We start from the raw sequence: 12,531 nt of genomic DNA, 5'->3' as shown, positions 1-12,531 counted from the left end.
ACAGGGGCAGGGGTTTGGGGACCTTGGTTTCGGGGGACGTCTAAGTCAAATGGCATAATAAAATCTATTAAGAAAACATTCTGTTTCCCACTTTGGAGAGTGGCTTCTGGGGTCTTAAATGCTAGCAAGTGGCCATCTAGGATGCATCAATTGGTCTCAACCCACCTGGAGCAAAGGAGAATGAAGAACACCAAGGACACAAGGTAAGTATGAGCCCAAGAAATAGAAAGGGCCACATAAACCAGAGACTACATCAGCCTGAGACCAGAAGAACTAGATGGTGCCAGCCTACAACCAGAGGGCCCTGACAGGGAACGCAACAGAGCACCCCTGAGGGACCAGGAGAGCAGTGGGATGCAGACCCCAAATTCTCGTAAAAAGCCCAGATTTAATGGTCTGAGAGTAGAAGCACCCTGGTGGTCGTGGTTCCCAGACCTCTGTCAGCCCAAGACAGGAACCATTCCCAAAGCCAACTCTTCGTACAGGGATTGGACAGGACAATGGGATAGAAAATGATACTCGTGAAGAATGAGATTCTTGGCTCAAGTAGACACATGAGACTATGTTGGCGTCTCCTTTCTGGAGGGGAGATGAGAAGGCAGAGGGGGTCAGAAGCTGGCTGAATAGACAGGAAAAGGGAGAGTGGAGAGAAGGAGTGTGCTGTCTCATTAGGGGAAGAACAATTAGGAGTATATAGCAAGGTGTATATAAATTTTTGTATGAGAGACTGACTGGATTTGTAAACTTTCACTTAAAGCACAAAAAAACAAAACAAAACTATGGAGCACAGTTCTACTCTAATGCACCTGGGCTTGCCACGAGTCGGAACTGACTCAACAGCAACTGGCAGGCTGCGGGAGCAGGGTATCAGGCCCGGGAGTCAGCCTCTGTATCCGGGTAACGACTGGACTTAAGAAAACATTTTTTTAAAAGTTATTTTAAAAATCTTAAAAAAAAAACCAACCCTTTAAAACTCTAAAAGATTTCTTTTAAAATCCTTTTAATACCTTAAAACAAACAAACTGTTGAACTCTGTTGACCCGCAAACAATATCCACAACTGAGGTCCAATGCTGATAACTCTACACCTTTAGATAGTGTTATGGACTGAATTGTGTCCTTCCAAAATATGTGTACCAACTTAGGGAGGCCACTGATGTCCAGCATTGTGTCATTGTCCACCGTTTAGTCATCTGATGTGATTTTCCTGTGTGTCGTAAATCCTACCTCTATGATGTTGATGAGATGGGATTAGCAGCAGTTGTGTTAATGAGGCAAACTATAAGATTAGATTGTATCTTGAATGAATCTCTTTTGGGATATAAAAGGGAGAAACAAGTAGAGAAACAGGGAGACCTCATACCACCAAGAAAGCACTGGAAGTACAGTGTGTCTTTGGACCCAGGGTTCCTGCGCCAAGAAGTTCCTAGTCCAGGGGAAGATTGAGGACAAAGACCTTCCTACAGAGTCAACAGAGGGAGAAAGTCTTCCCCTGGAGCTGATGCCCAGAATCTGGACTTCTAGCCTCCCAGACTGTGAGAGAATAAACTTCTGTTTCTTGAAGCCATCCACTTGTGGTATTTCTATTACAGCAGCACTAGATAGCTAAGACAGCTAATGAGGCCCAACTATTGGGTTTTGTTTTTGTTTGGATAAACTCACAATTATAGTTGCTTTTTACAACTGTCCCCTTTGCAAACATTACTTAATTCATAAATGTGTACTAACTTTTTCCTTTTAGGTGAGGGTACCAGGTGGTGGAAGAAGGAAGTACTAGTTCTAGTTAGCCCTGGAGCCTAATCTAGTGTTCTAGGTTCTCACTCAGGTCAGCCTTTGCAAGGACCTGGGGACCCTCTGCTGCCTAATGCTTACTTTGGGTATGCTGAGTTCCCGGCCAACTACCACGAATAACAACAAAAAACACCCAAACCTGTTGCCGTGGAGTCAATTCTGACTCATAGTGACCCTAGAGGACAGAGTAGAACAGGACTGCTCCATAGGGTTTCCAAAGCTGTAATCTTTATAGAAGCAGACTACCACATCTTTCTCCTCCAAAGTGCCCTATGGGCCACTGACCTTCCAGTTAGCAGCCTAACACTTAACTCCTGCGCCATCAGGGCTCCTCCGGCCAACTACTACTGAACATCAATCACCAAATCTGCTGCCAAAGGTAACATAAATTGTCTAAGCCCACAAGTTCCTAGTTAAAAATTTAGGACGATTATCTGGAAAAAAGAGTATCTGACAATGGTAAATTACAATTTTGGGATAAAATAACAAGAAAACCAAAGGTCTAAAAAGCAATGAAGGGGAAAATCTGCTAGAGGAAATAAAATATGCACTGATATTATGGATTGAATTATGTCCCGCAAAACCCATCGCCATCGAGTTGACTGACTCACAGCGACCTTATAGGACAGAGCAGAGCTGCCCCTTAGGTCTCCAAGGAGGAGCTGATGGATTCAAACTGCCGACCTCTTGGTAGCAGCCAAGCTCTTAGCTACCACTAGAGCCACCAGGGCTCCCTGTCCCGCAAAAGATATGCTGAAATTCTAACCCTTGTGCCTGTGAGGGTGACCTTGTTTGGAAACAAAGTTTTCTTTTGTTATGTTAATAAAGTTAAATTAAATGAGGACACAGGGGAGTGGAAAGGGTCCTAGTCTTAATCCCTTCTGAGTGCTGTTTTATAAAAGAGGAGAACAGATACGGAGACAGAACATTTGAAGATCCATCTAGGAGCCGTGGAATGCTTACAAATGCCTGGGGCTGCCAGAAGCGGAAAGAGACAAGGAAGAATTTTCCCCTGAAGTCTGCAGAGAGCACAGCTTTGCCAAGGCCCTGAGCTCAGGCATCTAGCCTCCAGGACAGTGAGATGATTTCTGAACTTTAAACTACCCACTTTGTGTTGTTACCACAGCGGGAGGAAACTAAGACAATTGGCAAAGAACGTATGTTAAATCACGAAGATCGTTAGGCCACTTTGGCATTGTGACCACATCTGATACGAAGCATTTTCAATTCCTACAAGGGCATAAAAGTGAACCTGGGGGGATTTGTCGGGACGGGGAGGCATTAGTAAAATATAAAGCTTGATCCATGCAACCAGACATGCAGAAAACTGGTAAGATCTGTAACGCAAAGACCTCATCGGTCAGAAGAGATGATGGTAGCAGTCTCAAGGCAAAACCAGACAATTAATTATTGATAGAAAATTCTTAGAACAATTGGGTTAGGAAGACACTGTTTTTTAGAAATCCTGTTGCTGTCGAATGGATTCCAACTCACAGTGACCCTATAGGACCAAGCAGAAATGCCCCACTGCGTTTTCAAGGCTGTAATCTTTGCCGAAACAAACTGCCACATCTTCCTCCCGCGGAGCAACTGGCGGGTTCGAACCACCAACCTCTTGGTTAGCAGCTGAGCACTTAAACGCTACGCCACCACGGCTCCTTAGTTTTTGAGAAGAGTAGGCATAAGAGACCCTGTTTATTTCAGTAAGAACGAGGTGGATGCAGTAGTGCCCAGTAAGTCCTTGCATCTCTCCTTGAATTAGCACCATGGATTGAATTGTGTCCCCCTAAAGTGTGTGTCAACTTGGCCAGGCCATGATTCCCAGTTTTCTGTGGTTGTCCACCATTTTGTGATCTGATGCATTTATCCTATATGTTGTAAATCTTAAACCTCCCTGATGTTAATGAGGCAGGATTAGACGCAGTTAGTGAGGCAGGACACAATCTATAGGATTAGGTTGTATTTTGAGTCAATCTCTTTTGAGATATAAGAGAAGCGAGCAGAGAGGAGAGGGACCTCATTACCACCAAGCAAGAAGATTCAGGAGCAGAGTGTGTACTCTGGATCCTGCCTCTGCTGAGAAGCTCCTATATCAGGGGAAGATTGATGACAACGACCTTCCCCAAGAGCTGACACAGAAAGAAAACCTTCCCCTGGAGCTGGCACCCTGAATATGGACCTTTAGTCTCCTAAACTGTGATAAATGTGTTTGGTAAAGCCATCCACTTGTGGTATTTCTGTTTATAGTAAACCCACTGCCGTCGAGTCGATTCCGACAAACAGTGACCCTGTAGGACAGAGAAGAACTGCCCCACAGAGTTTCCAAGGAGCGCCTGGCGGATTCAAACTGCTGACCTCTTGGTTGGCAGCTGCAGCACTTAGCCACTACGCCACCAGGGTTTTCTCTGTTATAGTAGCACTAGATAACTAAGACAATTAGTATCATGCCCACTATTTACTTTATGACAACATACCTACGAAACATTATTTTATAACTGAGATTGAAAAAGACTCTGAAAGGTGATGTGCCCAAATTCTACATATTGTTTGTGTGTATGTATGCACGCATGCATATGCATGTGTGTGTGTGTGTATACCACAGTAATATGTGCAGGTCTGGGGTTCAGCCACTACCCCTGAATACCTGAAAGCAGTCTAAAATCTCTTCCAAGTCTGTGAAGGTTTTTCTCAGAAGGAGAGCATTTCCCAACAGTGACTTAAGTCTTTCAGTCTTGATTATCAAAGAAATACAAGTTTCCATTTCTATTAATTAGGATTGTTCGGTCTATTTTCAAAAGCCCTTCTTATTCGTGTTGACTAAGCTGACTTCTGTAGATCCTAGCCCAGCCACAAGGTAAGCTCCTCGAAGGGACTTCCCAACCTTTTCTCTGTGCCCCCAATGCCTGTCACAAACGTACTCAAAGTTGGCCAAAGGCACACTGTCAGTAAGTACTAATCCAACGATATAAATCTTTTGCATACCCTCTCACTGCTCAGTACTCATCCTAATCAGAGAAGACACCGTCAACGTCATCCAGCATTTCGTATGAACTCACTAGACATGGCCCCTGTTAACAATCATTGTCTCAGCCAGTTGGCTGATGATAAGCAAAATCACCAGAAACGACTTAGTGACAGATGAGAAAGAAACCACTCTCCCCATGTCTTAGGGTATGACTTGTTGTCTTCAGGATTTAATTTCAATTTTCATATGAAGTTTTATGGCTCCAACACTTACGGTATGCTGATACTGAACCTGTATTCATCCAACAGAAGAGTCGGAATGGTATTAGGCTCTAAGCGCAGGCAAGCACGGGCTAGAGAACGATGATGCTTTCATTTTTTAGCACCTGTTCTGCTGTATGAGGTTCATCTCTTCATGAAACAAAACTGAACCACCGTAAGAAAAATGAACTTTTTAATTTTTTTTTTCCCCTCAGTAGCAGAATCACACAGCTGTTTTGACACGGGTTTCCGGCAGGTGTAAACTACTGCTTTTGGAGTTGTAAAAATTCCCTTACGGAAACACACAAGACAGAATAAATAAAATCACATCAGTTTATCGGATGGTTGTTCTAAACATATTCTTTACTTTTTCTGTTAAAAAAAAAAAAAAGCTTGAGATCAAATCAGAAATCCTACTACCAGTATACAACTGTGGTCTGGGAGAAAAAAACCTAAAAGAAAAAGTTAAAGTCAGCAATCTGGTACACTCTGCAGAAGTTTGCATGTCTGTGGGTATTTCCTACCAGGTAGGAAATTTACAATTTCAAAGAAGTGAAGGAAATCTAAAACAACATTTTTTATAAAAACCAACCACTTCAATGTCTTTTTCCATTGACATATATGTTGCTTTAAGAAAGGGGGCAAAAGCTTTAACGAATATTTTCTTATTCATCTGAAATTCTTGGACAGAAAACCAGCATTAGGTGCATGGTTTAAAAAGCGAAAATTTCCTAGTTTCAAACAACTAGATGAAAACATGCTTAAACATTTTCTACTGCCAAGCGGTCAAAACCTGAAAGAGTATGGCCTTAGGGAAAAATCTTTTTTTTTTTTTCACTACACAGCAGTATTATTGTAACAGAAGTAATAAGCAGGTTAACCGACAGCATTAAAGGAAAAAAAAGTAATCATTTATAACAATCAGCACTTCAAAAAGAGAGTTGTATTCCAGTTTTTTAAAGAAAAAAGTATAACTACTTAAGAAGATGGTAATACTCAAAATGATTTAATGTTCTTATGATGTTATTGAGGCAACACAATTTATAAAGCGTGGAGAATGAACATGTTCAGCAGTGTGTACTTCCACTGAATTTAAAATTACACATGATCATATTAAAAGTATCATTCACCAGTGTCTAAAAACATCTATGCTAAGGATGTGGACAGAGAAAGCAAGGGTACACTGTTTGTTACAGAGTCACAATACAACAAACACACTCACATCATAGCCAAAATTATACTAGTCACAAGTTTTAATCTCACAGGATAAAGCTACAGTATGTGGAACTGTAATATATTTATCTTCTTTAAAATCATTTTCAAAGAATGGCGGACCTGTCATTTATTAGAAGCCAAAAAAAACAGCAGAGAACTGTAACTGATCCATACGGTCTTTAAGATATTTTGTGGCCAACTGATTATATGCTAATTTTCAAAATACAACAGCATTTTTTGGTCCATGAGGCAAAGGGTAGTTTAGGGATTCCCATCTACCACTGGAAATGCAAAGTTCATTAAAAAAAAAAAACAGAATACTTATTAAAACATCTTTTTACGGAATACTTTTTTTGTGGTTATACACAAGAAAAGTCTCTAATAAATAAAAGGTATGATCAAGTAAAAAAACATAAATGGATTAAGAGGCTTTAATATGACTGTCTCACAATTTTCTTTTGAAGGCCATCAATTATTTCTTTTAATGGCAATTAAAAGAAATCCTTTCTTATATTAACATATATCAGGGTTTACTGCTTAATATGACTGTTTTCCTCCTTCTAGGGCAGGGTCAGCAAACTATGGCCCAAAGAGCATATCTGGCCTGCTGCTTGTTTTCATAAATAAAGCTTTATTGGAACATCCATTCGTTTACCTACTGGCTATTCCTGCTTTTGTGCTGTGACAGCAGAGGTGGATAGTTTCTGGAGACTATGTGATTCTCCAAGTCTGCAATATTTACTTCTGATCTTTTACTTTTAGAAGAAGTTTGCCAACCCTTGCTATAGGGGCTTTCCCAGACCAATCCAAAATAATATGTATGTTTCTTTACTTTTATTAATACTTTGGTTTTTCTTATTCTAATATGTAATTCATGTTTTTTATACTTCATTTTATTTTTTGGTATATACCTTGGAAACTTAACTGCTCAGTATTCATCTTTCGTCTATTTGGACAGAAACATTATCTCTATCCATAAATTTTTTCATTTCAGTCATCCAGGAATTCTCCAGGAGTTTGATTATAAACAAATGGATATGCCAAATACCAAGAGAGTGGCCTTATTCCAATTGTCTCTGGAATAAGGGACCTGAGTATAAGTGTTAGCAAAAAGAACAGTGAAAGTCAAATATACTTTGGAGTCAACGCCATTAAATCAGGGGGAAAAAAACCACTTGAGGGTTTTCAACACACACACACATACATACATATCCCATAGCTACCCTCCCATCTATCACAAATTAATAGCCAAAACATAACCAAAGTACAACCATTTTATAAATATATTACTGTCTATATACATATAGATACAGCCATAAGAGACAGGTTAAATAGTTATTTGTGTAATCAATCCTACTTTAAGCCTTTTTGCTTTTTAAAATTACATATTCTATTAAAATTATCAAAATAATTCTTTAGAAATACCAGGAATAAAACCAGTGAAGAGTTGCTGTCCATTCAAGAGTTCTAAATCTTACTATTGGCCACCCAGACCCCAGGCTTGGTTGGCTACATCTCAAAGGAACAGAGTCCCATCATGGGAAAGTTGGCCATCAGAAGCACCCCCCCATTCTTAATATTTCATAACAAATAGGTATGTCTATATATAGATAGATATAAAACACTTTTATATTATATATTCTCATAAATGAATTTTTATAAAAAACACAAAGTTCAAGTTTCCACCAAATCTTCTTATACTGGTGTGCATTACTTTTAAATGTTTAGGTCAATGACAAACTCTATCAGGATAGGATATAGAGATCATAAAAATGAGATCAAAAATTTATGTATCACATGCAAGAAAGGAGGAACTACTAAGGGCCAGTATTTGGCCAGTTGAGTACGATTCCCTCTGTACTAAGACACAGAGACGATGAACTGGCTAATTGCTGTGTAACGTACAGTCAACTGTCAATTATTCAGGGGTAGAATATTCAAATCTGAGTCCTTTTTCTTCTATCAGTTGACCACTTCCGGTGATTTCGATTTCAGTACTTACTAACAAACCTCTCTCTGGTTACTTATTAGCAAGTCTGGTAAAAAGATTGGATTAGGAAGAAAGTTTTAGCTAAAACGAAGGTTTGGGATCAGTTGTGGATATAATTTAACGATGGACTGACTCCTTTTACTTATTGCTTTGGATAATGAATTTGCTGTACCTAAAATCTGCCAATATCTCATTCTTAAGCTCTGAAAGCAACATTAGTGCTCGACATACGATAAAGGGACAATTGTCCTCGACATATGAAAGCTGCAATTTCTTAACTCAAAATTAATTGTTCCCGAAGGGTTTCAGTATATGTCGTTCAGAGCTATTCACTTCACTACAGGTGGTGACAGACTACACTATTTCTCCATGGTTCAAACAACAATGAAGCAACTTACATATACTCGGTCAGCTAAAAACACTGGGAGGCCAAATTAAAAGTGTGATATACATTCACCTAAGACTTCATTTAAATAAAGACTTCAGTCAAGTTTAGCAGATTTGTCAAATAATGCTAAAATAAAGCAATTGGAAGCAAAAGCTACCATGTACAATTTAAAAGCGTGAGTTCACACTAAAAAAAAAATTCTTAGAATATGACTAAAATAACAGTTACTACACATCTGTAATCCTACTTTTGGCACTGGTTTAGCCTCTACGTTTAAACTTGTTCTACAGGTAGTGACCAACAAAATCAAGGACAACAAGTTTCACGAGGGAGTAGGGCCGCTCTCAGACAGACGCCCACGCTGAATGGTTTGTGTGGCATCACCTGTACTACTTCTGGGTACAGAGGAGCGCCGTACTCACTGCAAAAACAACAGCAATAATTGTGTAGAACACCACTTTCCTGAATTAAGTTTGCTGAACACGGTTCAGATTATTGGATATGTCAATATGCACAATGCCTTTTAGAAGCATTTACTGTATACCCAAATCCTACTTCATGCAACACACAGTGTCACACAAGTAGTGAAAATGTTATCCTAGTCAAAGGTGCTTGGACATTATTTTCAGGCAGCATTTTACCTTTATTTTAAGTTCACACTAGATAAGTTTTAGGAGAAATAAAATGCCAATAAATTTATTTAATATATTTTAATATAGTATATAAAACTAAGACAGACGCTTTTTATTTACCTAAATTGTTACTTTTATTTTCTACCCTAGTCTAGACCTCAATTTTACTGTAAAAATTTATATTTAAATAAGGGATAAAATGTTGCCCAAAAGTCTAATCATAGTTACACATTTGTGTTTTAACTAGATCTACAAATCAAAATAGTTCTTATAGTTAAAAAGATACAATTTGTATCAACAGTAAAAGGTACTTTCTGGCTTTTCAGGGCTTCAAACTGTAGCAAGTAGAAAAATCAGAATAACCAGGGCATCTTGGCTGACTACAGAAACCGATCTGAATGAGGCTGTTACACTAAGTAAAATTAAAAACTGGAGGCAACAGTCCAAATTCTGTCAACCACACTACTCTCTGCCACTGATTGCAAAGATCTATCTTCTAATCCACAGAAATATATTTGCATCTAGCAAAACCCATGACTTTGAACCAGAAATATCCCTTACTAATACTAGAACAGGCTTTAGTCTGTTACCTAAAACTACACTATTTGTGGCAAGAATCTGGCCTTAATAATACAACAGCACCCCCCCCCCAAAAAAAAAAAAACTACCTTCAGGAAAATGGAAAATATACAGTATCTTACAAAAAATTTAAGTTACCATTTACAACCCCCTCCATCACCATTTGTATAGTGCAGTATCAATAAACGTTGCATACCCTCACCACATAAACCGCCGCAGGCCAGCCTTGACAGACAGCAGGAAAGCTGAAGAGTATATGAAATATAAAAGTTGCATTGAGAATAATTAGATTCATCAAAGACAGGCAAGTACTGTGAAAGAGTTATTTTATCCAGTATTGTTGTGCCCCCAAACAAAAAGACAGACACATTAAAAAAACAAATTAGTGAAAATCTAGGAATTCAATTCCATTTCTACTGTCTAGAAGCACATAATAGCTGGATACCCCAGCTCTAACTGTAACAGTTACGGCTTCTGACTTATTCATATTAAAAAATGGAAAATTTTTTCCATTGATTGCATCTGCTTTCCTTTACCAACCATATTAAATTAACTACTTAACATTAAAAAAATTCAAACAAAAAAACAATAAAAAGTGCCATCTTGCAAATCATTCTAATATATACTGTTACCCATTTCGACATAAACTGGTAACTTACATCTTGTTTAAAATATAAAGTCAGTGCTGTAGTATATCTTTGTTTCTATAAATAATGATTCTAGCAGAAAGAAGCCCACTTTCCCCAAATAAAAATAACTTAAAAAGCTGTAAAAGACTCTAATTAAGCTTGGCTTGAAAAAATAGTTTGCTAGGTCTAGTCAAATGTTCAACATTCTGTAGGTATTGTAATTGCTTGCAATTGACAAACACCAAGGTAATAATAAAACATGAAACAAGGATAAAAAGTGCTGCATATAAACCCCTGATGCACCGAAGATTAATATCAAAGATCACAGATACATCTATTAAATCAAACTGGAAAAATTTCCAGCCAAGGATATAGCTTTAAAAAGGAAATGTTAAAAAATGTTTGAATGTAAAGCAATCCCGTGATACTTCCACCATGTGGGGCTATACGTACAGATTCCATGATACAGTATTTCACATAAATGGATACTATATAACCTCCTTGCTGAGAAGGAGATCACGTGTGCTATTGTAGCAAACCTCCCTCAGCATTTGAGCTGAACAAAAAACTACTAAACACCACAAAGATGCATCATCTTTCAATAACCCAGCTGTGATTTCTCCACCAAAATGGCTGCAGCTAGCTGTTGGGCATCTGTCATGTGAGGATTCCTTTTCATGACAATTCTCACAAGGTCAGGTGGGAAGATGTTGCACAAGTTGATAAAAATTTTTTCCCGGTTGTCTTGATACCTTGGGGGTTCTTGTGGCATTCCACAGTATGGTATTCGCCAGGTAGGTTCTGGCTGTTCAGGTAGGCTCTGGAAGGTGAACTGCTCATAGCATGGCTGTGTGGAGTTGTCCGGCAAGGAGTAAGTCTGCCGATAGCCATATGCATCGATCCCGTAACTCTGCCTATCCCAACTTCCCAGCCCTTCCTGGCGGGAATAAGGTTTTCTTTGTCTTGAAGGTGAACTGTCATAGAGCCGAGAATCGGAAATGCTGTCTATTCTTGTGGCCACTAAGGACCTCCCCAGGTGTGCTGCCTTAGAGTGCGCTGAGCTTGGAGGAGAGGGGTAATCTCCGGGGCAACTGGACCGAGCACCCACAGCTGGGTGCTGCAGATGCACAGCCAAGTGTGGAAGAGGAGGCTTGTGATGGTACTTTGGTTCTTCATGACTGTAACTTTGCACTCTGGTTAAGGGGTCATGGAAATTCTGCAGGAAGGGCTGGGAATTAAGGCGGCTGTGAGGGTGCAGGTGTTGACACTTCAAATTCTCTTCTAGTTGTGGGTCGGGAGAACTGACGTAGGAGCGGTCGTTGTACCCCACATAGGAGTCGCTGCTCCCACAGCTCATGCTCCCTTCACTGCTGCAGTCTGAAGCTACAGAGCTTATTCTATAATCGGTGTCTAAGGAGAAACGCCTTTCAGGACTTCGTGGACCCGAGATGCTCAGATTTGAATATGCATTCAACATGGAATAATATCCAATGTCAACAGGGGAGTCACATTTTGGGTACTGTTCATAAGGCATTGACAGTCCATGATTTTTGGTTGCCATCATCATTGGAGGATATTGTCCCTGTGGTCTTTGATCCTGAGGTGGAAAGTGAACTCCAGATGGAAGGCCATTGCTTACAGATGTAGTGCTTTGGGGTTTTGCAGTAGAAGTAGCCGGTATACTAACTAAGGAAGGTACAGACCTGGTTTCCAATTTGTTTTTGGTGGGAAGCTTTTCCTCTAGGTCTTGGTAGACCTGAGTCCTTATGCTTGGATCTGACTGCCTCTTCGGAGCACCTCGTTTGGCATCGGAAGTGCTATCAGCCTTAGTGCTACAAGGGACACTGTTGCTCTTCACCAGTCCTCCTTCATTGGCAGTTTTGGTGGCTGTGTTCCTAGACATGGCACGAAGTTCATCAGCCACTGACCGCTGAGGCTGACTGCCCCTTTCGGGATGGTAGTATTTGCACTTGTGTCCATAGGTACACTTCTTTCCTATGAAGAGCAAAATTAATTAGGCAAAGGAGCACACCACTAAAAAAAAGATCCTGAAAAATTCAGTTTGGCACTATTATTTTAACTT

General features: G+C 39.7%; 1 protein-coding gene across 4 annotated transcripts in view; it reads right to left on the bottom strand.

Annotated features, from left to right (window-relative positions):
• Positions 1-878: 878 nt before the first annotated feature.
• Positions 879-12,531, bottom strand: part of ZC3H12C (zinc finger CCCH-type containing 12C) — a 93,053-nt gene continuing 81,400 nt past the window's right edge. For 3 of the 4 annotated variants that reach the window (XM_010595441.3, XM_023554775.2, XM_023554774.2), the window contains exon 6: positions 879-12,443. In XM_010595441.3, the coding sequence (XP_010593743.2) occupies positions 11,047-12,443 (1,397 nt within the window). In that variant the 3' untranslated portion in view covers positions 879-11,046. The remainder of the gene's footprint in view (positions 12,444-12,531) is intronic. The other variant, XM_023554773.2, reaches the window with a different exon arrangement.

This window comes from Loxodonta africana, chromosome 7 (genome assembly GCF_030014295.1).
Source record: "Loxodonta africana isolate mLoxAfr1 chromosome 7, mLoxAfr1.hap2, whole genome shotgun sequence".
Taxonomy (NCBI): Eukaryota; Metazoa; Chordata; class Mammalia; order Proboscidea; family Elephantidae; genus Loxodonta; species Loxodonta africana.
Note: the sequence above shows the minus strand (reverse complement) of the source record. Positions and strands in the feature narration are given on the sequence as shown.